General features: G+C 49.8%; 1 protein-coding gene across 1 annotated transcript in view; it reads left to right on the forward strand.

Annotated features, from left to right (window-relative positions):
• The first annotated feature begins 30 nt into the window (after window positions 1-30).
• The window catches only part of DNMT3B (DNA methyltransferase 3 beta), a 40,756-nt gene continuing 12,802 nt past the window's right edge, over window positions 31-27,984 (forward strand). The window contains exons 1-11 of the mRNA XM_029918887.1: window positions 31-112; window positions 14,926-15,088; window positions 16,037-16,098; window positions 18,542-18,649; window positions 19,489-19,614; window positions 20,287-20,496; window positions 21,660-21,818; window positions 24,451-24,558; window positions 25,429-25,573; window positions 27,615-27,740; window positions 27,880-27,924. Of these exons, the coding sequence (XP_029774747.1) occupies window positions 14,932-15,088; window positions 16,037-16,098; window positions 18,542-18,649; window positions 19,489-19,614; window positions 20,287-20,496; window positions 21,660-21,818; window positions 24,451-24,558; window positions 25,429-25,573; window positions 27,615-27,740; window positions 27,880-27,924 (1,246 nt within the window). The 5' untranslated portion in view covers window positions 31-112; window positions 14,926-14,931. The remainder of the gene's footprint in view (window positions 113-14,925; window positions 15,089-16,036; window positions 16,099-18,541; window positions 18,650-19,488; window positions 19,615-20,286; window positions 20,497-21,659; window positions 21,819-24,450; window positions 24,559-25,428; window positions 25,574-27,614; window positions 27,741-27,879; window positions 27,925-27,984) is intronic.

Consider the following 27,984-nt stretch of genomic DNA (forward strand, 5'->3'; position numbering starts at 1 on the left):
AGCCGGAGATTCGCGAGCCGAGCGCCCTGCGCGGCCGCCCGCCGGCCTCCCGCCAGCCTGTCCCGACCCGCGGTTCGACCGCGGAGCGGCGCCCGAGCCAGGCTCTCGGCAGGTGAGCGCCCCGTGGCCCGGGGGAGACTCACCAGTCCGGGGGCTCCGGGGGTTGCGGGGGGAGACAACGAAGGGGTCCCGGGACTGGAAGGAGGGACCGTCTCCCTGGGACGTCCGGGGGAGCGGCTCCCATCCGGCTGGAGACCCGGCATGGCAGGGGAGGAGAGGACCACTGGACCACCTGGGACAAGAAGGAAAAATAGGGCCGGGGGGGGGGGGGAATACATGTCTTGCAGGGATACGGGTGGAAGGGATACTCTCTTGCTGTACTCCCAAGACACCGAGGAGAGAGGTTTGTCCCCAGGGAGGGAGATGGGGTGGCTTTCCGGGGGTCTACAGTGGAGAGGAGGACGTATTCCTCCGGAGAGAAGTGAAGTGGACCAAGGAGAGGTCTTTCTCATCGGGAGGGGGTGTCATTACCTGGCCGCGGCTTCAGAGGTAGCCTTCTTACGGGCGGGGGAAAGAGAGAGTTCAGCCAGGAAGGTGGGCGTCCGTTCCTTAAAACTTGGACCGGTGGGTTTCAGGCAAAACCCGTTTAAGCCCCCCTTCCAGGGATAGAAGAAAAGTAATGGATGTGGGTGCGGGCGAGCAGGTGGGCCCGGGTATGTGCACCAGGGGGGTGGTCTCCCGGGGTCCTCCCTGGATGAGCCACCGGGGCGAGGCGGCACAGCGGGATTGCCGGGACGCCCTCGGGAGGGGCTGTCGTCTCCCCGTGCACACCTGGCCGGGGAGGAGCCGGGCTGGGGCGGCGCCGCCCTGCCCCGGCCACGCTGCCTGCCCTGGGGGCTCACTTTCCATTTTCCCCCTCTTCCGGGGTGAAGCTGGTTCCACTTCCCAAACTCCACAAACTGAGGTCTCAAAACTTTTCGCATCTCGCAGAGTACCGGCTTCCCTGCTTGTGTGATCGCTCGACGAGGGAGAGTAGGTGTTGAGTCCCACTTCATAGAGAAAGTGGAAGCCAGGAAAGACCTCGGGGTGGACGTAGCAAGTTAGCAACAGGGAGCCTCTCTTGGGCTCGGGCTTTCCGGCTGGGTTTACTCACCTGTGGCAAAGAAGGGCAGCCTTTCTGGGCCCAATCCCAGGCCAGTGCCTCCAACCTGCCTTTTCCCCTTCTGGCCCAAAAGACTGGAATCTTATGCTTCCCCATCTCCCCACTTCCCTCGCGGCTCCCCCTCCCCTCCCACCCTTTCGCCCCCCATTTTCCCAGCTGAGACTGTGCATGCATTAAACAGAATTATAGGCAGTATGAATTTTGAGCGCTTCCTGATTTCTGGATGCCGGGGGTTTAGACGGGCGGAAATTTTTGCAAGGAGGGATAACCCTTCTGCCGCCCTCAGGTGGAGGGCTCAGGACACTGACCTACCCCTGCCCTCCTCCCCAACACTTGGTGTGGCTTCTTCCGCCCTAACCATTGGATTCCAAGACTGCCCCGATTTTTCCAGGGTTGAAATGATGCTACCTATTTTATAGGGTTGGCATACAGTGATACGTCGTAGCTAGCATGTGGGGTAAGCTGGCTGCCCTCTTAGCGCACACAGGTCTTTGGCATGTGTTTAAAATTGTCCCAGCGACTCCATTTCCCTCTGTGCCTTAGTTATTACATCTGTGAAATAGGAACAGTCTTACTAATAACCCTAGGTTGTGTAAGAACGAAACCAGTTTTATGCATGATTTAACCATTAACCCTCTATGTTCCTTAGCTGCCTGATGGGTGTCAATAGCTCCTTGCACACTGGGCCTGGGGAAAGGGCTTGATGGGACAGTGCTTGGAATACCAGGCGATAAATGTTGACATGTGTAATAGCTAACCAATAGCCCCTCTTTAGGGTAGCCATTAATGAGAAATGGGAATGAAGGGAGGGACCTCTGCTGGCCCTACCTATCCTGCCTTCCTCCAAGGTGCTCTGTTCCTTTCAGCTAGAAAAGCTTTTCCAAATCATTGTCCTCAGATTGGGAGTTGGCAGGAAGGAACGCCTTTGTTCCCTTTTGAAAGGAGTCAGGGTTTTCTTTGACGGTTGAGGGCCATTTTTTACCCTCAGTCCCCCAAAAGTTTGAGGCCTATGTTGGAGGCATAATTGCTGAGCTAATTGAGATCCTTTACCTTTCCTAGTCGGGGTAAAGGCCAAGACAAAGGGGTTGGGGCTGGCTGCATCATGCTCCTTAAAGCCACAGGCGTCACCCACCCTCCAAAAAAACGCCCTCCAAAAAAACGAGAAGGGGAGGAGAGTATCTGGGAGCTGCAGGGGGTGAAAGGGAGGGGCCAGGGAGGTGGGGTTGGGGGAAGTTGCTGGGCTTCCTTTCCTTCCTCCAGCCACGTGGACCCTGCGACCCAATGGTGCCTGTCACCCCTCATTATTGCAGCCCCAGGGACCCATTAACGATTTGGGGTTTGAGCAAGTTCTTCCAGGAAAACTTACCTTGGGATTCCTTTGTCTCAGACCAGCTTTCACAAGCTGTCCTGCTCAGACACCTTTTCCAATTTATCTGAGGTGGTGCATTTTATTTTATTATGTTTTAAATTTTATTTTTTCCCGGGTTTCAGCACCAAAAAAAAAATTATTTTTGAGAGAGAAGTTGGGGAGGGACCAAGAGAGGGAGACAGGATCCAAAGCAGGCTCTGCAGGGTCAATGTGGAGCCTGATGCGGGTTTGGAACCAATCAACTTGGAGATCATGACTTGAGCCCACGTGGGACACTTAACCAACTGAGCCACCCAGGCACTCTGAGCTAGTCCATTTTCATTCTCTAACTCCTGGGTCCTATATCAGGACAAATTCCCCCAGCCTCCTCCAGCACTTGATAGGACCAGGGCCTCAGCTCTGGCCCATTCTTGTGAGTTTATTTTTTAATTGTGAATTCGGGTTGTTGGATCAGAGAAGTAGTGCAGAATTCCTCATTTCATTTGCAGACCATTCTTTTCTTTGTGAAGTGATGAAGCAGATTTGTCTAAGTTCTTGTGGGAGCTTGATCTCATCAGATCCCTTTTGTAACTGATGAGACCTAGGGGTTAGGAGCACTGACCCCTCTGCCTCCACGCACTTGACTCCTCTAATAGTCCACTGTTGATGAGAAACCTTACTGAAAATATAAACAGCCTATTAACACATACTTTGCATGTTACATGTATTATGTAATTTATTCTAACAATAATACTTAACTTTAAAAGTTTTTTTCAGGGTAGCTAGGTGGCTCAGTTGCTTAAGTGCTAGACTTTGGCTCTGGTCGCGATCTGCTGTCAGCACAGCCTGCTTTAGCTCCTCTGTCCTCCTCTGCCCTCCTCCACTGGTTTTCTCTGTCTCTCCAAATAAATAACCTTGAATAATTTAATTTTTTTTCCCTAGTATTGCTAAGTTATGCAGTTTGTCTGGGTTTTTTTTTTTCCCGAATTGTCTCAAATCACCAAACTTTTTCAATATACTGAAAAAAATCAGCATATATGACACTTGTGGTTCAAACCCACATTGTTCAGGGTCAACTGTATTGTAAAAGAGCCTGTTATCCATTGGGTTATATTATTGGTCTGATGCAATAAAGAGGCATGGGCCTTAGAATCAAGTCTGGATTTGCATACCCATTCACTCCATTTTGTAAGTCATTGGTTTGAGCCTCAATTTCTCTATCTGCAAAATAGTCCAGGAATGGTTGGCCGATTGCAAGGGATGTTTCAATCAGTTGAGTTGCTATAGCTTAAGAAGTTGAGTAAATGTTGCATGTTGTGGGGCCCCTGGCTGACCCGGTTGGAAGAGCATGTTGAGGCTCTTAATCTCCATTTGTGACATTAAGGCCCATGTCACGTGTAGAGGTTACTTAAAAAATAATAAACTGTAAAAAATGTTGCATGTTAGGTAGTAAACACTCAAATACTGGCAAGTGGTGATTCTTTACTCCAGGAGGGAGGCACAGTCCTGGTTCACACAGTCTCCTAAGGTTTTTTCCAGGGAATATGCAAAGGATAAGTACTGGTTTTATGTAGGGAATTGAACTATTTCACAAAATATTTGATACGAGTGAACATTGAATTGACCATCTTCAGATGCCAAGAAGAAACTAGTCGTCATCTGTAATTTCACAAGGCCAAGGTAATCAGTGTTTTGCTTTTATTTTGGGGCCCCCATGTCTATGTAGATAGGACCAGGAGGCCTTTCTGAGAAAGGGACCTGGATTCGAGGAGTACAGCGTGGCAAGGAAAAGGGGCTCAATTGGTGAAGGCCTTCAAGGGCACTGTGGTCACCACTGGGGCTGGTTTTGCAAGCAGATGGGGGCTCCTAAGGTTGAGGGAATAATGTCTTGGATTATCACCTCCCTAGTTTTTTTCTCCTCTCATTCTAGAATTTCAAAAAGATTTTTTTAATGTTTTTAATTTATTTCTGAGAGACACAGAGAGAGTGCGAACAGGGGAGGGTCAGAGAGAGAGAAAGAGACACAGGCCCCAGGCTCCAAGCCAGCTGTCAGCACAGAGCCCGATGCGGGGCTCGAACCACGAACGTGAGATCTGACTTGAGCCGAAGTTGGAGGCTTAACCGACTGAGCCACCCAGGCGCCCCCATTCTAGAATTCTTATAAAGTTTTCTGGCCTGGTGGCATTTCCTTTGACCATTTGTCCTTAATGTTTTGCTTTCTGGGAGATGTCCTCAGCTTCCAACTCCTAATATTTTAACTTTTGTATGTTTTGAAGAGTTCTTGTCCCAGAAATTCCATGTGTAGTGGAGTCCACGTCCATTTCCCTGAGAATATTTCGTTTAGTGCTCCTTCCAATGTTTATTTCTGAGGATTTTCTTCTGTTTCCTTTTCTCTCCTCCTCTCCTCTCCTCTCCTCTCCTTTTTCTCTTTTTTCTTTTCTGAGAGAGCAAGCGGGGAAGCACCAGAGAGAGGGGGACAGAGAATCTGAATCTGGCTCTGTGCTGACAAGCAGCGAGCCCGATGCTGGGGTTGAACTCCAGAACTGTGAGATCATGACCTGAGCAAAAGCCAGATGCTCAACTGACTGAGCCACCCAGGTGCCCCTACTGTTTTCGTTTTTTAATATTTGAGTTTAGAACCCATCTGAGAGTTGAACTGGAGCATTTCTCTGTGGTACAATGATTTGCACACCCCTTTGTGTCTCCCAAAATGGGAACGATGGTCTCTGCTCATGGGTCTGTCTTCTTCCTCCCCAGAGCAGAGGGATCTCCTAGTGCCCTGCCTGAGAGGCGCAGGCGGGGCTGCAGGGAAAGTGTACTGGAAACTTCTCAGTCTCAGTCAGGGATACTGTGTAACCTTCTGGGTGGGGGATGAGCGTGGTGTACAAAACAGGCTGACCTGGGGCGGAGGGTTCCAGACTATTCTTTCCCATCCACCCTGCAGCCCCACTTTCTGAGATTAATTGGGTCTATTCCTAAGCAACATTTGTTCACTGTTGGGAGTGGACACGCTTGGGCCACAGCTGGGGCCAGAACTCAGGGTTCCAGCTCATGGGGAAGGGACGATGCTTTCTTGGGTCAGTGGCCGTTCCCAGTGCTGGGCCCCAGAATCTGCGAATGTGTGACGTACGGCGTGACTAAAGCATGGTTCTGCCTGAGTATGTGTCTGTAGCACTAGCGTCCAGAGGACAGAGGAGCAGAGGGAGCTGGCTCACCCAGGATGGGGTGAGAAATGGAGTACTAAACCAGGCTAGAGCCTGAACAGTCAACGCGCTGTTACAGATCTTCTGGGGTCTGGGTTATGTGGAGAGTATGTGACACTACATGGTGGGATTTTGAAAACTTGGAGCAAATCTGTGTAGAGCTGTGGGCAAAATCGTGTCCTATTGTGCTTTTGGTAAAAGGGTCTTTATAGGGGAAGAGCAGTGTAGGTTTTGGGGTGAACTAGCCTTCTTATTGTCTCCTGTCACCTGGCTTTGTCCTACTACCCTCTCCTGAACCCACTGGTGGCTCTTTGGGAATGGGCTGTCTGGCCTTTGTCAGCCATGCCACTCAGTGCCAAGCATGGTTCCTGAAGCCCTGTGGGACCTCGTGTCTGATGCAGGTGGAAGAGTGGCCTCTCCCAGCATCCTGATCTGTCCCGGGAAGTTCGGTGTGAGCGTTCTACAGAGCTATTGCTCGATATCAAACACAATTGTCATCCTTACCTAAGGCCACAGCCAGCAGGGAGTAGAATGTGGATGGAAATGCTGTTACTATTTTTGAGACTTGTGTCCCCACCTGGCTTAGACCCACAGAACTGGCAGGATGCACAGATGGGTTGGGTTACAATACTCTGGAATGCCCACTGGTGCCCGCTGGTGCCCGCTGTTTGCCTGCAGGCCTGCTGTATCACTATGTTGCGATGGGCAGACCCTAGCCCATTCCAGGTAATTGTAGCTAACGTTTTAAAAAGTGGTTTATGTGGGATATAGGCTTTTTAAAAAAATGTTTATTTTTTTAAAAATGTATGTATGTGCAGGAGGGGCAGGGAGGGAGACAGTGGCTCCAAAGCTAGCTCTGAGCTGAGAGTGGAGAGCTGGACACAGGGCTTGAACTCACGAACTCTGAGAGATGAGATCATGATCTGAGCTGAGGTCAGTTGCTCAACAAACAGAGCCACCTGGGCACCCCAAGGTGCAGGCTTTTTTATTTTTATTATTAAAAACATTTTTTATAGTCTATTTTTGAGACAGAGCATAAGTCGGGGAGGGACAGAGAGAGAGAGGGAGACACAGAATCTGAAACAGGCTCCAAGCTCTGAACTGTCAGCACAGAATCCGACGCAGGGCTCGAACCCACGAACTGTGAGATCAGGACCTGAGCTGAAGTCGGCCACCAAACCGACTGAGCCACCCAGGCACCCATTTTATTTATTTATTTTTTATTTATTTTTAAATTTTCTAATGTTTATTTTAGAGAGAGTGAGCAGGAGAAGGGCAGAGAGGAGGAGACACAGAATCCGAAGTAGGCTCCAAGCTCTGAGCTGTCAGCACAGAGCCCGACACGGGGCTCAAAGACACAAACCTGAGATCATGACCTGAGCCAACCGACTCAGCCACCCAGGTGTCCGGTGCAGGCTTTAAAAACAAAAGAAAACATTATAGTGTGCAATTTCTTTTAACCACATAGTTATAATTTTTTTTTCTTTTTGTAAAAATTTTTAATGTTATTTTTGAGGGGGGTGCAGAGAGAAGGAAGAGAGAGGGAGACAGAATTACCCTCCAAGACTTAATTTATCTTACAACTGGAGATTTGTACCTTTTGACCATAGTTAAGTAATCTCTACACCAAACATGCCGCTCAAATTCACAACCCTGAAATCAAAAGCCACATACTCTTCCAACTGAGCTGGCCAGGTGTCCCCAAATGTTTGTCTTAAAAATATAATATACTTAAATGTGTGTATATATATATCATACTAGGACTTTCTGCCTATGGTAGAAGTACTCTGTAAGTCCTTTCACGTTGACTCAACTAGAAATGCTGTGTAAATTTATTTGTGTGCATAAGCTCCCTAGAAAAATCTCTTGGGACTAGAAGACGGAACTAGAAATGAGAACGTAAACTAAGGGACATTCAAGACCTTTAAGGAGAAAACTGACAAAAATTTTCAGTACGGTTGGCAGGCTTGCCCTTACATATGAGTGCATACTAATAAAGCTCTGCTGATTAAAAGGGGTGACCAGGGATCAATACCAAAGGGAGAAGTGAGCCCAGAAACACCCTACATATATGGGGAGACTTTATGAAAGAAGAGTTGGGACACAGGCATCATTACATGTGTTTGGCTTTCCTTATAGTGAAAAAATGAGATCCCTACCTCATACCAAATACAAGTAAATTTAGATTAAACTTGAATGGCCATTCATTAGCCTTTTTTTTTTTTTTTTTTTGAGACGGAGAACAAGGGAGAGGTGTGGGAGGGGGGACAGGGGAGACCAAGACTAGAGAGGGAGAGTGAGGGGGAGGGACATAATCCCAAGCTGGCTCTTTGCCCAGTATGGAGCCTGATACAGGGCTCCTTTCATGATCCCAGGATCATGACCTGAGCTGAAATAGTCAGAAGCTAAAGTTCCTGGGCCACCCAGGAGCCCCTCGAATGACCATTTTCTTTTTTTTTTTTAATGTTTATTTTTGAGAGAGAGAGAGAGAGAGAGAGAGAGAGAGAGAGAGAGATAGTACAAACAGGGAACGGGCAGAGAGACCGAGTGAGGGAGACATGGAATCTGAAGCAGGCTCCAGGCTCATAGCTGTCAGTACAGAGCCTGACACAGGGCTTGAACTCAGAAACTGCAAGATCATGACCTGAGCTGAAGTCAGACACATAACCAACTGAACCACCCAGATGCTCCTTGAATGGCTACTTTGAAAGGAAATGTTTCTTGGACAGTATCTGACTGCTAAAGTAACAAGGGCATATGGTGGTTCACTCAAGAAGCTATCCTCCTGAGAGCGCAGGCTTTTTAAAGTTAGGGAAAAAAATGCCGGAAGAGTGGCTTAATGCGTATCTAACATATTAACTGAGATCATGTTGTGCAGACTGACTTGACACAGCTCCGTCGCATAGTCGTTCCCTCATTCGTTGCCCCTCACCTGCATCCCCCAGTATGGCTGCCTGGGATTTAGTTTGTTTGGAGCTTCTGCTATGATAAGCAATGACCATGCTTGTACACAGGTCTAGGTAAGAGTTTCGGGCTGGGTTGATTTGTAGCAGAAGAGTCCCGTGTAACAGGATATGGAACATTTGGCATTTTAGGTATTGCCAGTTTGCCATCTTAAAGGGTAACTCTGTCCCCACTGCCCCCAGAAGCAGACAGTTGAGATTTAAGGCATTGGTTATGGATGGCAACAGGGGCAGACTACTGTGCGGGGCAAAGCTAAGATGGAGGCTTTCAGAATATTGGTCTTTCTTCCCCTACCCCCTAGGGGAGAGAGGGCAGTGGGTAATGGCTTTGCTGAGGGTCACATGGCCATAGGAGTGAGCACAGCGGCTCCCAGAATTCTTTGCTCCTTATGCTGCCCAACCCACCCCTCTCAGAGCTAACCATTGGTTTCCTCTCCACATTTGCAGGCCCTTTAAGGGTTTCCCAAATAATTGTAGGGGGAAGGGGCTGCGAGCTTACATTTGTTTAGAGAGTAAAAAGCTTGACTCTAAACTCTAGCTTAAGTCACCTTGTTTTTAAAAATCTTTCTGTGTATTCCTTGTTTTTTCCCTTTTTTTTATCTCAAGATTTTAAGGAATTTCTACACCCAAAGGGGGTGCTCAAACGCATAACCCCAAGGGGAAGAGTCACACACTCCAAAGACTGAGCCAGCCAGGTGCCTGAGCTTTCTTGTTCTGTGAATTATCTGTAAGGGTAATAGTATATAATTTCATTCCAATCAACTGAAGATCATCTAGGTGTATTTTGCTAGTATGAGCAGTACTGCGAGGAACATGTTCCTATAGCCATTTTTTTTTGCACTTGTTGAATTTGATCTCTGCTAGGATCAATTAATGTAATCATTCTGGTCAAAACCAGAGCCCAGTTTTTACTGTACAATGACAGTGATGTTTGGAGCTGAGGCCTAGAGACAAATGTCCACATTGTTTCTGAATCACCCAGGATGAAGGGATGCTTCCTTTTGTGAGGCAGAGCTGGGAAGTATGTGAAAATGTGTTCTCAGGGTGTCACCCTCTAGGCTGGAATTGCTAGCACCAACCACCCAGGGGATTAGGTGAGGTCATTTCATTTCACAAATGATAAAACTGGGGTTTGAGAAAACCATCAAGGGCTTTTTCATTCCAGCTTTCTGTGGATCTGGTAATTTCTAGAATTTAGCAAAGATTTCCTAAAAATCAGGTAAAGACCTTGAACTCTGACCTCATACTCTGCCACTAGCCAGGTGGGCAGCCTGTTTCCAGCACCTTATTTTTGTGTTTAACTGTTTCCGCTGCCTGGGAGCCTCACCCCTTCTCTCTGCTCATCCGGATGAGGTGTCCCCCGCCAGGCTTCGCATTTATAACTGTACTTAGTATATTCATTTTAAAATGTCTTTAAAATCTGGCACCTGAATGAAGTCTAAATCTTCATCACTTGCTGTGCAAGCCTGGGCAAAGAATCATCTGCTACCACTGAGCTCAGTTTACTTATCTGTAAAATGGGGCCTCATAAGAGTAAGCTCTCTTTATTTTTAGGGAGATACATAGTAATTGCTCCATGTCAACTATTTTGGGATCTTGGACAAGAGGAGCAGTTAGGAAAGACTTGAGCAGGTGAGGGGGAGGATACAGGAGTCTAGATTTCCCTCCCAGGGGCCGTGGAGAAGACAATTTCTTAAATAGGTGAGTGGGAATATCTTTCAGCCTCCCTCTTACTTCAGGAAATCTCTAATTCCTGGGGAAATCATGTGGGACAGGGATGCCCAAGTGGCTCCCTCTTATACCTATGTCCTCATTATGCCCACCATCTTCCCCTTTTTGGTATTGTGCATTTAACTAATGCAATTAACAAGATGCTGTGAGATCTCTCTGCTGCCAGTGCCAGCCTGTAGGAAATGAATGACATCACTTCTCAGCCTTATAGCTGGGTTCAGGGTGGGGGTGGGGGGGCAAGTCCTTGGGCCTCCTCCCTGAGTCTAATTGGGGGTGCCACCCACCCTTCTGTCTGCCACATTGCATTTGTACATGTCTGACCTGGTTCAGTTGGGACACAGGCACCCTGCGCTAATGAGGCAGAGACTTGCAGGAAGAACCTTGCGGGTGAGCCCACCCTGCGCTGCTGCCCGCCCCCGAATCACGTGCCGGACCCCAGCTTCTGGGAAAGGGTCAGAGGTCACCACGCATCACGAGGTTAGACCATCACCTCTTGTGGAGGTAAACACTTAGCTGATGGATCCTGTCCCTCAGCCGTGAGGTTCTGGCAGTCTGGGATGGGCGGGGCCGTGTGGCACAGCGGTTACAGGCGCAGCGGTTACAGGCACGTGCCCTGGAATGCTAGGCATGAGTCTTGGCATTGCCCCCTTGTTGGGCGACTTGATTAATTCATCTGTACTTGTTAGTTTAAAAAAATTTTTTTTTAATGTTTTTATTTATTTTTGAGAGAGAGAGCGAGCGCGCGTGAGCAGGGGAGGGTCAGAGACAGAAGGAGTCACAGGATCTGAAGACAGGCTCCAGGCTCTGAGCTAGCGGTCAGCACAGAGCCTGACGCGGCGTTCAAACCCACTAACCGTGAGATCATGACCTGAGCCGCACTTAACTGACTGAGCCACCCAGGCGCCCCTCATCTGTACCTGTTGGAAGGAGGTTAATAACGGAACCTGCCTTGGGATCTGGTGGGGGTTGAGAGAGCGTTTCGTGGCGCCTTTAGCTTTCAGCCAGGACCTGGGCACTGGGACAACAGTGGAGTGGCAAGGCCCCACTGTTGAGCTCCCACAGCAACCACTCTGGAAAAATCCCTTAGGAAGGTGCCATCTCTCAGTGGGGTGACTCAGCCAGGTTTTCCTCCAGCGCTAGAAAGATCAAACTAGATAAGGCAATGGGCTTGTCTCAGGGGCCACATTATGCAGGAGGTGGTGGGAAGAGGTGAGGGAGATTTGTCTGCCATTCATTGCACACCAGTCTCTGGTGCTAATTTCTTACTTTTTTTTTTTTAATGTTTATTTTTGAAACAGAGTGTAAGCAGGGGAGGGGCAGAGAGGGATACACAGAATCTGAAACAGACTCCAAGCTCGGAGCTGTCAGCACAGAGCCTGATGTGGGTCTCGAACCCATGAACTGTGAGATCATGACCTGAGCCGAAGTCAGACACTTAACCGACTGAGCCAGGCGTCCCTCATCTCCTGTTCTGAAGAGCATGTGGTTAAGTCTGTGTTCTTAACTTCTCCTGGATTTGAACACATTAATAAGTCCCATTGGTCACGTGGGTATTGAGTTGCTTAACAAGTGTGTGTTATGTTGCTTAATCTGTGCCTCAGTTTGTCCATCTGTAAAATAGGGATACCACACTGAAGGATTAAACGAGTTGTTGCAGGTAATTGCAGGTAAAGCGCAGAAGAGGGTGGTGCATATATAGCAGTAAATGCCGAAAAAAAATTACTGCATTTTTAGGTGAGAGGGTTTGTGTGAGGACAGCCAGGTTACTGCTTTTTGGAGCAGGATTGGATTGGGAGAAGCCTTCCCGACTTTCAAGATGTGGTTTTGGAGTTGGAATAACAGGGGAGGTATGTGGTAGGGAGAGATGTGGAGGGCTTCCAGGCCTATGGGGCAGCAGTAGCACGTGCCTGGAGGTGGGATTTATTTGTCCTGCCTGTAGCCTGTGGTCCGGAGTGAACAGAGTGGGGGGGCGGGGAGCCTGTGCGGCGCGGGGCGACGGTGGGCTGTGTTGTGTCAGCAAGGCAGCAAGGGAAGCTCATGTCAGTGCAAAGCCAGGGAGGTGAAACTCACAGAATCGAATGAAATCACATAATCGACTTATATGTTTGGAACACGGACGAGTGTTTTAAAATAGCTTCCCCAGGCCCGCCCGGGTAGCTGAGGACGCTTAGAGCCAGTTGGTTTTCTTCCCGGAACCTTCCTCCAGTCCTTCTGTGCCTAGGTTAGAGGGGCAGGAGGTTCTTCCTGAATGTGGACATGGGGCCTTGAGAAAAGTGCTCTGCTCACATGAGTGCTTGGTAGGGTGGGGGACAGGTTGGCACTGCGGAGGCCCTGGGGGAAGGCCGGAGGTAGTTAATCATCTGCCGGCTCCACCGGGGCCTGTCAGCCTCCTGACTGACACAGGAAAGGGCCATCTGATGGAACCTTGGGCCCTGGATGAGAGGGAAGTAATGGCCCTCAATTTCAGCCTCTGACCTGCTTGTTACCAGCTTCTGACTAGAAGCCCTGACTGCCCCTTCCTCCCCCAAGCTTCCGTGGACCTCGTGACCCAGACGCCCTCCCAGTGTCAGGCTGGCTACCTAGGTTGCTTCCTTCACTGGTTTGGCTTGAGGCAAGACTCTAGGAATTAATTATTACTTGGAACCACACTCCAGCAGTTTTCCTGAGAGTTTGGCAGCTTGGCCATAAGACAGGCGCCCTGTCCTTCTGGGTCAGGGCTTGGCAGTGAACGGGGGTGAGGAACAGCTGATGAGACCAGGTTTGGCATTCCTCTGTTTCCCTGGGGTTGGTGGGGTTCCTTAAGATGTATCTAGAGACAACAGGCCAGGAAGTGTGGCCCTGGACCATGTGGGAGTAAATGCCACACTGCTGTGGGTCAGTATACATTTAGAACCAGAACAGTGGTTGAACCCACGAACGTGAGATCTGACCCGAGCCGAAGTCAGAGGCTTAATGGACTGAGCCACCCAGGCGCCCCACAGAGTTCTTAGTAGGTCTAGGGCAAGTGCCTGAGATTTTGCAGCTCTAATCAGCTCCCAGGTGATTCCAGAGGTGCTGCTTCCTGGGCCTTATGGGAAATAACAGCAGGGCTCTAGCTGCCCCATGCCCTGGCCTGGGGGATGGACAGGTGCAGAAGATGGTATTGGGACCCCAGGCCACATTGCACATCCACCTAGGGGCGCTGCAGACCAATTCGGACAGGTGCCCACATTGCCCCCTGGTGGATGAGGTGCCACATCACGACTGCAGTCTGCAGCCCTGTAGCCTAGAGGATGCTTCTAGAAGGTACCCTGGGAGGCTAGTGTGGGTCATCTGTTTCCGAGTGGTGAGTCCCCAAGATGGGGTACAGGGGCTGGGAGTACCCAGTGATGATGGGCAGCCATTTGTGTGGGAAGCTTTTCCCAAGACAGGGTCCAGAGCAGTAGGGTGTGGTGCCAAATATCTCTGGAGAGTTTGGGGGAAACTAAGAAATGGGAGTCTGCGGCCCTCATGTGCTACCTAGTTTCTAGTTTTGCCATGGCCCCACCTCTTAGATGTGATTATTCTTCACCTTGGAAACTAATCCTTTTTGGGTGTCACTTTTCCTTTCCATAAAATGGGCTCACGATCACATTAATAGGAGGAATAAATGCAAGGTTCAGGTTCTTGGAGCCAACATGTTGAAGACCAGGATGAAGGTCACACAGCCCTTTGACCCTTCAGTGAGGACCTGGCCAGAATAGCCTGGTGATAATGCAGTTACCAGGCTGGGCAGCAGTGGGGGAGACAAAGGCCCAGAGGTGGGGTGCGGCTGGAGCAAATGGGGAGCATCCCCCCTGTAAAGTGCCCCAGTCCTTTGCCTGTGCTCCTCCATCCTTTCCCTTCTTGGGAACTTGGGACTCTGAGCCCCAGCTGGTAAGGGAGGAGGGAGTGAGCGACAGGCCAGCAGACCAATGGGCCCCTGAGGTTGGGGTGGGGCGGGGCTTGTGCTGCCATGGAGAGGAGAGAAGCTGTTCTGTGGGGGAGGAGGGGGCGGGTGGGAAGAGGACCTGGAGATTGAGGGGAAGGGAGAGAGCAAACAAAGGGGTCAGGAGGGAAAATAATGCACTGGCTTCCTGAGGCCCTGCGGAGGCTGGGCAGGGAAAGGGGGCCAGGGGCAGAGGGGACCAAAGCTGGCGGCAGGCAGGCCGGGGCAGGCGGGTCCTAAATGGCATTGTTTGAAGTGACCGGCTAATTGCACAGAACAGCCTAAGCCTCAGACCACAGCCCAGCCCCCTCCTCTGTCCTGGGTGCTGGTGTCTGAGCCTTCGGGCCACCTGGCCACATGGAACCAAGTCCTGAGCCTCCGAGTTTGGTGAGGGGGGCAGGCTATGGGGGGCAGCCTGGGTGGGGTCCTTGGGCAGGAGTATCACCCGGAGAATGTGTCAAGGGGCCTCCCTTGGCCTGAGGACATAGAGCAGTTGGTGGGAGGTTTGGGGTGTGCTGCCCCCTTGTGCCCTTGTGTCCCTGCTACCCTACCCATTCTGGCCCCTCCTGCAGGAAACAATGAAGGGAGACACCAGACAACTCAACAGAGAGGAGGACGCCAGCGGGAGGGACGACTCCATCATCACTAATGGGGGCTGCAGCGACCAGTCTTCTGACTCCAAGGATGCGCCCTCACCCCCCATCCTGGAGGCTATCAGCACCCCGGAGATCAGAGGTGGCCGGGCTAGTGGGGAGGAGGGGTGGGCCAGGCCCCGCAGACTGCAGCTGGGACATGAGCCTCTGAGCAGGCTCAAGGCAGGTTGTGGGGAGAGGGTCTGCTCTGTGACAAGCCCTGCCACACCACCCAGGAAAGGGAAATGGATGGAGGCAGGACCCAGCCCATTTCTCATCCCTGCCCACGTCTTGTCCCTTTCTCCTCTCCCCTCAGCTGGGACTCTGAGGAGGTAACCCCAGGTGATGACCCCTGTCCTTTTCCCGTCATGATGGGGGATGGTTGCAGCATAGCCTGGGATCTGTGGCTCATCTGCAGAGGGACCCCTCTCCCCTTGCAGGTGATTATGTGGGAAGAAGACATTCGAGCAGGGGAGGATCTGAGACTTGCTTCCTTTACTGTCCTGCTCTCGCCGCCCCTCCCTCCCCTCCACAGTTCTGGATCGCATCACCCGGGATACTCCCCACTGAGATTTCCGGACCCAGCTGGTTTGGAAACCCCTGAGTTGTCCCATCCTGCTGTTGAGATCCCCTAGAGCTGTGCTGTCCCATGGAACACTCTGTGAGGGTGACCGTGTTCTGTTTCTGCACGGGTCAGGAGCCACGCGTGAGCGCTTGAAATGTGGCTGATGTGGCAGGTACCGCACTGCTCATGCATTGCAGCTGGGGGCCACAGTTCTGGAAGGAAATCGGGGCCGTTCCTCCTGAGCACCTTCGGTATTGTTTTGGGTCCGATTATGTGCCTGGCCCTGTGCCCTGTTGCCTTCTGAGTACAGTGAGGGGACCTCAGATGGTGAGGGGCTAAGAGTTAACCCCCTGAGGATGCCAGTGGGTGTGGAGAGCCCTCAGGCCACAACCCAGAGAGGAGACGACAGGGGACAGCAGGTCCGCAGAGGAAGACAGGGCTGGCCCTTCCTCGACATACAAGACTCTCGTCTGCTTTTTTCTCCAGGCCGCAGATCAAGCTCACGACTGTCCAAGAGGGAGGTCTCCAGTCTGCTCAGTTACACTCAGGTACGTGTTCTAAGGTCCCTTTTGCAGGGGTGTTCATTCAATGGGGAGCCTGAGTGGCATGAAATAAATACTTGTTGAAAGATGGATTTGAGTACCGCTAAGCACACAGAAGGCTTCGAACAACCTCATGCATAAGGCATTTTCTGCTATGACAAGTCTTTGTTTTGTTTTAATCATAAACATTTATTTTACTCCATTATGAAGATTTTGACTAAACGCTTCCCAGCAAATTTCCAAAAATCTCATTTTCTCAGTCCAGATAATCCATTACATTGATAAAAGTTTTAATGTAGTAAAATGGCCCTTTTTAAAAAATTTTTAATTTTTTTATTTAATTTTGAGAGACAGAGAGAGATAGCGCAGGAGGGGAGGGTCAGAGAGAGAGAGGGAGACCCAGAATCTGAAGCAGGCTCTAGGCTCTGAGCTGTCAGCACAGAGCCTGATGTGGGCCTTGAACCCATGAACCGTGAGATCATGACCTGAGCTGAAGCCTGATGCTTAACTGACTGAGCCACCCAGGCGCCCCTAAAATGGCCCTTTTTATTTCTGGAAGGAGGCCGACTTGGTTGTGGTATGTTTTCAGTGTGATTTAGTTTAGCAGCTATTCATGAATAAAGTGGATGTATGTTTATTTACTTGGGGATATATTTGTGTCTGGTTTTGATATCAGGGTTGTATATTGGAAAGAACTTGCTTTAGGGATTTCTAACAATCATTGCAGTGTCTCAATGCCTGCTGCAAAGTCAAGGTTTCTACTTTATCAATTTTGTTTCCATGTAATAGTCTTCCCATAATGATTTTTATTCTCAACATCATTTATGCCTTTTGTGTTCTAATTAATCATAGTACAGGTTTTTTTAAGAAAAATTTGGTTACTTTTTTGAAAGAACTGGTGTCAAGTATTGGGGATGAAGTTAAGGACAAGTGTAAATTCACATCCGCACAGCTTCTGATCTGCTGGAGAGCAACCAGTGAGCGCCCGGATGAGAATGAGGGCTGTGTGGAGATTTGGGACCAGGTGCTCAGGACAGTGGTTTTAGTTCTGATGGACCGTTACCAGGAATGGCAGTGGGCCCTCCTGGCTGAGCATTTCCTCTGAGTCTGGCCTTGGACGAAGTGTGCGGTATTTGATTCTCATTATATCCCTGTTGTGCTCTAGGGAAAGTACTGTTAGAGTTTTAAGGAGTGAAATGGACTCACTCAAGGCCACAAAATTGGCAAGTGAAGTGACAAATAAATTTCTTAATATTACATCCAAAACTTAGGCTGCTTCCCGCTGCACAGGGTTTTGCTCTGCAGCAGGGGACACGCTATAGGAGTTCTTCATTGGTTCCTTGGTGCCGTTTCTTCCTGGTTATTGTATCAAGAAGGATCTGCTTTGAGCCTCCAATTTCTCCCGCTTAATTGTGCACATTGACCAGTTCTCCCTGTTAGGCAGAGCTAGATCAGTCTCCCCAGGTACAGATACAGGAGTTGTCATAATGCATGTTACTTTCATATTGTATCTTAGGTTTTTCTGATTCCACAGGGTTTGTTGGTTTTTTTTTTGTATTTATTTATTTTTGAGTGGGGGAGGGGCATAAGGGAGACACAGAATCAGAAGCAGGCTCCAGGTTCTGAGCTGTCAGTGCAGAGCCTGATGCGCGGCTTGAAACTAGAGCAGCGATGGGGCGCCTGGGTGGCTCTGTCAGTGAGCATCTGACTTCAGTTCAGGTCACAATCTCACAGTTCATGAGTTCAAGCCCCACGTTGGGTTCTGTGCTGATAGCTTAGAGCCTGGAGCCTGCTTTGGAATCTGTGTCTCCCTCTCTCTCTCTCTCTCTCTGCCCCTCCCCTGCTCATGCTATGTCTCTCTCTCTCTCTCTCAAAAAAAAAAATGTTAAAAAGAGTTGAAAAAAAAAAAGAAACTAGAGCAGCGAGATCATGACCTGAGCCAAAGTCAGATGCTTAACTGACTGAGTCACCCAGATGCCCCAGGGTTGTTTTTGATTTTTTTTTAAATCATGTCTTGAATTTGTGATCCTCAAGTTAAGCCATCGTAAATTCTTTTTGAACAAAATGTGGTAGTTGGAAATATGTTCAGGTCACTCGGGCCAGGATTATGATTGTTTTCAGTATGATTGACTCTTCATTCTTTTTTTGTTTTAATTTTTTAAGTGTTTATTTATTTTTGAGAGAGAGAGAGAGACAGTGCGAGCAAGGGAGGGAGGGCAGAGAGAGAGGGGGAGACACAGAATCTGAAGCAGGCTCCAGGCTCTGTGGTGTCAGCACAGAGCCTGATGCGGGGCTTGAATCCATGGACCCCGAGATCATGACCTGAGCCAAAGTTGGATGTTTAACTGGCTGAGCCACCCAGGCACCCCTGACTGACTCTTCATTCTTAACTTGTTTTGGTTATGTGACCTTTTAGTGACATTTAACGTTTGTGTTTTCATTCATAAAGGACCTGACGGGTGATGGAGATGGCGACGGGGAGGACGGGGGTGGCTCTGACACCCCGGTGATGCCAAAACTCTTCCGTGAGACCCGGACTCGGTCCGAAAGCCCAGCTGTAAGTCCCCCACTCCTGAGCCGAGGCACTAAAACAAAAAACGGTCTTGGTTCTCCCAGAGGGAACTTTGGAGAAAGAGGTAAACGTGTTTTGAGCTTAGAGAATGACAAGGCCCCTGAATAATCACTGTGAAGGTTTTCTTTCCCATGGGGGGCGCTTCCACTCTTCTTGGGCTCTCCTGGCTCCAAGGGCCTGAGACCGCTAGTTTGGAGGAGAGTGTAAGCAAGGTCTGTGACCTTGTGCGGTGTGGAAATGGGTACATGATCACTGCCGGTGGTCACTCAGCCCGTTGGACACCAGGCTGATGCTCAGAGCCCCTCGCGAGTCCCGGGTTAATTCTCACCCAGCATACAGTGTAGGTCATCCCCATTACAGATGAGAGAAGATTCTGGCAACTTACCTAAGGTTAAACATGCAGGATTTGAATACAGGAGTGCACCACCCAAGTTCATGCCACCTTGAGAAACGAGCCGAAGGGCTTCTCATCCAGTTTGGTGATCCAGTACCTTCCAGAAGAAGGCAACAGTCATTCTAATGTTTTTGGGGGAAGAAATGTTTGGTTTGGGGTCAACTTGGATGTTACTCTGCCATTCGGTCTGCAGGTGCCAGTTGCCTCTGACAGGCAGTGCGGGATCCGCTGCAGACCTCGGTGGCCCTGCTGGCACCCTATCCCCCCTTCTCCCAGTAACCGGGGAGCTTCTGGGGGAGACGCCTTCCATCCAGAGGCCTTCCCTCCTTATCCACCTCTTCACTTCTGTGGCCTTGAGACGACCTCTCAAGGCCGGAACTCCATGCCTGTAGTCACAAAAGGCCTCCTGCGTATCCTCTCTTGCCTCCAGGTCCGAACCCGAAATAACAACAACGCCTCCAGCCGGGAGAGGCACAGACCCTCCCCACGCTCCACTCGAGGCCGGCAGGGCCGCGGCCGCGTGGACGAGTCCCCCGTGGAGTTCTCAGCTACCAGGGTCGGTTCCCCAGACACCCCCAGTCTCTTAAGTGACTGGTCTGCCTCCGTCACCGTGCGGCCGAGCGAGGCTGGCGTTTCCCCTGTGTCTGTTCCACACTCGGCACCTTTTCAGGGTCTGGCCTTTCCTTTCCCTCCTGGGTGCTGGGCAAGCTTCTCCCAAGCCTGGTGACTTCTCTCCTGGCCTGATGCTGGATGGCACTCTGGTGGAATGTGTGAATTCCCTGTTCCTGGGTTCCTGCTCCTTCTCGGGAATGAGCTCCCATCTACTGACTCCAGAACTATTTTGTCTCCCTAGTACCTTCCCTGACCGGCTTGAGGCAACCCCAGTGGTCACAATTCTCCATGCCTGTTGCAAGGCTGGGCACACAATAAGCATTTAAGGAAACCAGGGGCCTTCTCTGAGCCTGGGTCAGTCTCTCATCCTCACTCACGCTTACTCCGCCTTTGTCCCGTCTGTCCTGATTCTGTCTCTGTTCTGATGGAAGTTGCTTTCTCCTGCTACTCAAGGGGCACCTACTTGTTCCCGGAAAACCATCCTTGCTGGTGTCTGTTCTCGTCAACTTCCGCCTTCACTGTTCCTGCTTGCCCGGGAATCTCCTGGGGGCACCACTGGTCTCCGGTCACCCGCCTGCTTTGCTGTGGCCCAAGTTCTGTGTCCTTCTGTCCACAGTCCCTGAGGCGGCGGACAGTATCCTTGGCAGGCACACCATGGCCGTCTCCCGCCAGCCCCTACCTCACCATCGACCTCACAGATGATGATGTGGTGCCCCAGAGCAGCAGTACCCCCTATGCCCGCCTGGTCCAGGACAGCCAGCAGGAGAGCTTGGAATCGCCGCAGGTGGATGCAGAGGGGACAGATCCCGACAGCACTGAGTATCAGGTACCACTGGGAAGGGCTATGTATTCGGGAAGACCAACTTCTTAACCAGCGGTGGCTACTCCCACCTCTTTTTCTGGTCACATCTATTGTAATACTTGAATTTATTTTCTACAGGCAACCTGTCCTTCCTCTGCTCTACTTACCTACCAGACATAATTCAAACACCCAATTGATGATTTCCCGAGCATTACATATTTGTAACTCCAAATATGTGTACCTTGTTTGTATACAATTCTGTTTGTCCTGTTTCACGTCCAGCAGTAGACTAGCCGATTTCACTTATTAGGAACTAGAGTTGCCTCACTTTCTTGTCTATAAGCCATCATGTTCTATAATCCCTCTAATGTATAATTCATGATTATCCAACTGGGCTGGTTTATTTCACTCCTGCATTGTTGAATATGTACATACACATGTGTGTATGTTTTTTCTATGTATATCAGACTGTAGGTATATTTTAATAACTGCTTTTCATGGGCATCTCACCTTTTCCATTAAGCTTTTTATGTGCAAATGTCTACTGTCTACACTTTTATTTTTTTGCATTTTAATGGATTTGTAATAGCCTGTGTAATGGCCTGTGGTGGGGACACCCAGTGATGGCATTATTTATTATGATGTTATTTTCTGTGAGTTTTCAGTTGATGATCTTTCATTCCTAGATACTAGGTCAAATGTACACGTGAAATGTTATAAATCTAATATAATCCCATGTTCTCTGAAATAACTGGTCTCTTATTTTCAAGGGGTCCTCACACATCGTTTTAAATTTTTTTAAGCAATCCTTACACTCATTGTGTGTTCAAGCTCATGGCCCTAAGATCGAGCGTCCCTCTGCTGGGCACCTTTTTGTAATGTTTATTTTTGATAGCGAGCCCATGAAAGCATGGGGGGATAGGCAGGGGGAGGGGGACAGAGGATCCAAAGGGGACTCTACACCGAGATCAGAGAGCCTGTGGGGCTCCAAGTCGACCGGGAGATGGAGATCATGGCCTGAGCTGAGGTTGGACCTAGCCACCTCGGGGCCCCTCCTGCGCACGTTGCGGGGAGCCTTGAGTTGGTCCCTTAGGCAGTGACCAGTAGGGTCAGTGGGATGGGCAGGCCTTTTTCTTGGCCCAGGCTGTCTGTCTCACTGGGATTCCTTCATGTGGTTTTTCTTCCAGGATGGGAAGGAGTTTGGAATAGGGGACCTTGTGTGGGGGAAGATCAAGGGCTTCTCCTGGTGGCCTGCTATGGTGGTGTCATGGAAAGCCACCTCTAAGCGACAGGCCATGACTGGCATGCGGTGGGTCCAGTGGTTTGGTGACGGCAAGTTCTCCGAGGTGAGTCCAGCACGAGGCAGGCCCTCGGGCCGCAGCCCTGCAGTGTTTTCGTCCCTTCCTTTGAGACTTGATGTTTTAAGATAGGCCTGTGATTGCTTTCTCCAGGTGGATGAGGCTCTTTGACTCAGTGTGTCTAGGAAGGATAAAAATGTCTTGTTAAACAGCATAAACACCTATATAAGTTCCCATGAGATGCAGAGCTTCGTCTGCTCCTCCAGGACACAAAGAGCTGGAAAGTTCTCTGAATCCACTTGTGGCCACTTGTGCTCTCTAGGCTTTATTTCTCATGGATTCCTAAGGAGTTGGGAATGGCTGGCACCCTCAGATCTTTGGAGAAGCTTGGAAGAGACAGGAAGGATAGTCTCTGCCTCTGAGCATCATTTAGGCCTGGTGAGGTGTGGGGAGGGGCATGCCTGCCTGGGCCTAGGGTTACCTGGTGTCAGTTCTGAAATGTTCAACTCAGAGTACTGATTTCAGGGTGTGTTGATTACGTTTTTGTTGTTGCTGATTTTATATATATATATATATATATATATATATATATATATATATATATATGTATATATTTAATGTTTATTTTTGAGAGACAGAGACAAGGTGAGAACAGGGGAGGGTAGAGAGAGAGGGACACACAGAATCTGAAGCAGGCTCCAGGCTCTGAGCTGTCAGCAAACAGCCCGACCCAGAGCTCAAACCCATGAACTGCAAGTTCATCACCTGAGTCCAGCATGGACGCTTAACTGATGGAGCCACATAGGCACCTCTGTTGTTGCTGATAGTAACCATTTTATGTTCTTTCTTGATGAGAGTCGTTGGGGCAAGAGCTTTGTTGGGCATGAATGAGGCAGTTTTGATATCTTACCTACTGAAAGCACATTCTGATATTTCAGGTTGAGATCAGAATGGTGAGGTGTAATACATTGCCTGTGATGGTCTCTTTTCCAACCTTCACCACGCCTGGAGGGTAGATGAGGGCTGGGATGCAGGCAGAGGTGGTAACGGAGGGCCATTCAGTGCATCTGTGATTCAGCGTCAAGTTGAGGTTCTGTTGTTTCCTATGATTTGGGCTTCCTCAGGCCCATTTGCCATAAAACATAATTCCCAGTAGGCAGGAAAAGGAGTGTCCCTGGTAGGCAGAATGCATGTAGATACTCTATTTGACCAGCAGAGGGAGCAGGACAACAAATGTCTCGGCTTGTGCTCTCCCTGAAGCATCTCACTGTAGGATGTGGGCTCTGAGTTCTGTGAAATGAAGCAAAATAAGTTGTGTAATTGCTTTGGCCCAATGAGACACAAACTGAGCCTTGTAAGACTGGTCTGATGCTAATAAGATGACGTGGGGGTGCTATTAGCTTTATAGGATGGGGTGGCGCTGCGGGTCATGGTGTTTGGGATACACGTTGCATGAAATACAGCACTGGGGACAGCACTGATGTCCAACCACACTGATTGATCCCCAGTTTCTTTCTTTATTTTTTATTTTTTTAAACATAACTTTTGAGAGACGGGGCATGAGCAGGGGAGGGGCAGAGAAAGAGGAACATTGAATTGGAAACAGGCTCCACGCTCTGAGCTGTCAGCACAGAGCCCGATGCGGGGCTCGAACCCACGAACCGGGAGATCATGACCTGAGCTGAAGTCAGATGCTCAACTGACTGAGCTACCTAGGCGTCCCAATCCCTAGTTTCTTTTAAATGCTTTTTTAAAGTTTATTTTGAGAGAGAGAGAGAGAGAGAGAGAGAGAGAGAAAGCACAAGTGGGGTATGGGCAGAGAGAGAGGGAGAGAGAATACCACACAGGTTCTGCACTGTTAGCACAGAGCCTGATGTGGAACTCGATTCAAAAACTATGCGATTTTGACCTGAGCCAAGATCAAGAATTGGACGCTTAGCCTACTGATCCCCTCAGCTTCTCCCCAGCCTCCCTCCCAGTTTCTTATATATGGTGGCAATGCCCCCTCAGCATTAGAGGTGAGAGTGCAAAACGGAGGTTGGCGTGACAGCGAGTGTGCCCCGGGGGGGATGAGACAGCACCTGTCATCCCCCCTGATCAGCACCCCTGGACAGCAGGTTTATCTCCCATGGGCAGCCTGGTTAGCTTGTGCACAGCCTGGAGACCTGGGGCTTGAGACTTGTGGAATATGGGTATTTAGCCCCAATGGAAGGCACATATCAGTAAATCACAAGAAGTGTAAAGTGCTTACGTTGTGCCAACACTATTTATAAACGTACATTAAGTTAAGTCCCTTAATTAAAGGCCAAATGGTTAATCTCAGCTGCCATTCATCATGCATGTGAAGGAGGGAAGAGCATGTATTGATCGGAACATCCACTATGTGTGTGTCAACACTGAGACGGGCCCACACCAGGGACCTGGGGGTCATTTGCTCCCAGAACATACACAAATACAGAGCACATCCTCTATGTGGAGAATCCTACCGTCTCCCATTTGGAGTGTCCTGTTCACCGTGCTTCTGCCTACAGGGTGTGGCAGAGGCTGTGTGCCCGTTCTATTTTCTACTTTCTCTTCCCTTTTGAGTCTGTGAACTTGATCTCCAGGAAGAAGCCTGGGAGAGACAGGGCACCTCAGACACAGGCTGCAGAGCGATGTTGATGATGGCTTTCTCTTCCAGGTGTCTGCAGATAAGCTAGTGGCCCTGGGGCTGTTCAGCCAACACTTTAACCTGGCGACCTTCAATAAGCTGGTGTCTTACAGGAAGGCCATGTACCATGCACTGGAGGTAACATGGCAGTGGGGTCGGGGGATGGCCCAAGAGCCAAGTTCCAGCAAGTGCCCTACAGAAAGCCAGCTCAGACCACAGTGTGGCCAATGCTAGCATGGAGGGGACATGTAAAGTGTGTGCAAGTAGGACAGTGGCCCGATGACTGGGAAGGAAAGAAAGGGATTTGAGACTTCCGCTGAGTTCCTGGCACCGCGCCCCCTTCCCTGTGCACTGCTAGAGGGGGGAGGAGCCCTGGGAGGTGGGAGACCATACTCCTATCCGTCAATTTCTCCAGAGCCTCAAAGCCTGCCTTCCTTTGAGTGGTCGAGGTCAGACTGGAGAGCAGCTGAGGACGGCTGCCTCTTCTCGTTGTCTGTCAGGGTTCCAAGACTGTCATTCCTTTTACCTTGATGTGGAAAGAAAATGGTCAGTGGCCTTGTTCCGCCTTTGTGCTTAATTAGACATACAGAACTTCCTAGTGCTCTGTAATAGGACCTAGCACTTGAGGCCCCCGTCCAACTTCATTGGGGAAAAAAACCAAGAAATCTGGAGCACAGAGGCAATGAGACCATGCTGGCTGGTGCTTCTGCTGTATCTAAAAGTGACAGCGCTAATTCTGGTCTTCTGGGCTCTGAGAGGGAGCTGACCACTCAAGGCCCGATGGGGAAGAGATGCTATTTGGTGCCGGCATGGAGAGACTTTATTCTCTGCATGGCCTGCTGCCCATCTTCCTAACCCCCTCCCTGTCACATACCACAGCCCAGGACAGCTGCTGGCCTATGAAAGGGGCCAGTGTGAAGAGGAATGCAGGCCCCCACTGGGGGATCCCCGGGTGTGGCCTGGCTAGCATCCACCCGTCCTGCTCATCTGGCCTCTTTCTCTCCACAGAAAGCCAGGGTGCGGGCTGGCAAAACCTTCCCCAGCAATCCTGGAGACTCCCTGGAGGAGCAGCTGAAGCCAATGTTGGAATGGGCCCACGGGGGCTTTAAGCCCACTGGGGTCGAGGGCCTCAGACCCAACAACAAGCAACCAGGTGGGATTGGGTTTCTGGGCAGCACCCACCACCAACTGCTGGTGGGGACAGTCTTGGGAGAGGCGGTCACCCCGTGCTGCCTCCTAGCGTGCCCTGGCTTGGCAGCCAGCTGTCACCCTGGATGCTTTCACCCTGTGAACCCCCAGGCAAGCTGCAAAAGTGAGCAGCTCAGCCCTTTCCAGCTACCTCGTTACTCTCCTGCTAAAGGTCAAGTACGCGTAATTGGGATTGATTCTGTTGCAAAAACTTGAGTACATAGAAGGCCAAGATAGAGTTGTCACTAGTGCCTTTTTATAAATTTCTCTTCCTATTTTTTAAGTATTTATTTTGGGGGAGAGAGAGAGCACACAACTGTGAGAGTAGGAGGAGCAGAGAGAAGGGAGAGAGAGACTCCCAAGCGGGCTCCCTTCTGTCAGCAGCACAGAGCCCCATTTGGGGTTCCATCTCACAAACCGTGAGATCATGACCTGAGCTGATACCAAAACAGGTGTTACAGTATTTGAGCCACCTAGCTGCCCCATTAGTGCCCCATTTTTTTAAAAAAGGAAATCAATAATTTAGCTTTGCTTATTGGGGAAAATTTGGAAAGCGTTAACCCTTCCCCAAACCCTGCAAGTCACCTCCAAGCAGAAAGCAGGGTCACCCATGCTAAAGGTGTGATCTTTTAGCGCCATAGTTCCCTCCCCTCTAGCTGTGGCTTCTCATCGTCACTCCGGAACCCCAGATGCCTGGAATCCAGGACTTACTTGGCTTCACAATCTGTACATTTAACATAGTGTTTTCTGTTTTGTTTTGTCTCCCTCTCCCCACAAATAAGTGGTTAATAAGTCGAAGGTGCGTCGTGCAGGCAGTGGGAAGTTAGAATCCAGGAAACACGGTACTCCCTTCCCATATTTTGACTATGCACTGTGTTCTCTGCACTTTCTTTCAATTTCTTCCATATACAGCGGTCACTGGGAACGAATCCAATCTGTTCAAAGGTCCGCCTGAGCTCTGTCCCCCTCCTTCACTCCCATCCCTCACAACTGCCCTCCAGGGGAACACTGTTGGGTGTGCACGTCCCTCCCAGCCTTTTCTGGACACTAGTTGGATTCCTCCTTTCCCTTTAATTTCTCCGATCTAATGGTATGTGCACTGTCAAATGTAATTTTGTTACCAAAGGGTCCTTATGATTCCTGATGGCTGTATAATTTTCCTTTACCATGTTCCTTAGAGGTGATATTTCCAGGCTGAATAAAAATAGAAAAGGAATGTATAGAAACAGATAAACAATGGTCATATAATTTAATTTTTTCTTAGTAACAACATTGGAAAGAGTACAAGAAACAGGTGAAATGAATAGAAATCATACTTAATTCAATATTCTCAACATTTTGGCATCTCTAAGTTAATATAAACATTATGAATTCACATTTTTCAAAACCTATATTTTTACATGTCTTATGATATCTCAATTTGTAGGCCAAATTTTTCATGAGAAATAATTGATATATTTTTGAGAGATGCCCGAGTTCCAACTAAGCCACTTGATGGCCTTGATTGGGCAGAGGTTTGAGTTTCTTATTTAAGTATTCTCTACATCCCATGTGGGACTCGAATTCGTGACTCTGAGATCAAGAGTGCACTTCTGACTGAGCCAGTCTGGCTCCTTCAATGGGTAGTTTTTAAACTGACATGAAAATTAAGAGTAAAGTGCACTCGCTCCGTCAGCACAAGGCCCATGTCTAGTGCCCGTCACTACAAGTGGCTGTGAGCTAGTGCATCGTAGGCATGCTTCGTCTGGTTTTCTTGTGCTGGTCTATGAGGATGTTTTCCCTCGCACGTCTGGTTGGCCGAGCCCTGGAAATACAGAGTGAGGGAGTTTGCATTCCTTTGAGTTGTCCATGGAGGGGCTGCAGGATGCCCAGTGTGGACCCATGTCATGGCCCAGATGCAGCTGGCACCCGGGCGAGGCATGGTCCTATCATAGGGCACGTTTCCCCCGCACCCCCTTCATCCCCCCATTCCCCAGGCACGGCTGCCACCTCCTTACCTTTCACAGAGAACAAGACCCGCAGACGCACAGCTGATGACTCAGCCACCTTGGACTACTGCCCCCCACCCAAGCGCCTAAAGACAAACTGCTATAACAACGGGAAAGACCGAGGAGAGGAGGACCAGAGTCGAGGTGACTGTGGGGGGTGGGGAGGCCAGGACACCCCCGCTGTAGGGGTGGAGCAGTGGAAGGGCCGATCAGCAAGCGAGTGTGTCCTAGCTGATGAGTGAGGCTCCCTGATGCCGTGTCATACCTTCTCTTTTCTCAACAGAACAAATGGCCTTGGATGTCAGCAACAACAAGGGCAGCCTGGAAGGTAATGCTCTCTCCTTTGTGGCTGCTCCTCCCTTCTTGCCCTGGGCAGTGCTCAGGACGG

The sequence above is a fragment of the Suricata suricatta genome, chromosome 12, assembly GCF_006229205.1.
Source record: "Suricata suricatta isolate VVHF042 chromosome 12, meerkat_22Aug2017_6uvM2_HiC, whole genome shotgun sequence".
Taxonomy (NCBI): domain Eukaryota; kingdom Metazoa; phylum Chordata; class Mammalia; order Carnivora; family Herpestidae; genus Suricata; species Suricata suricatta.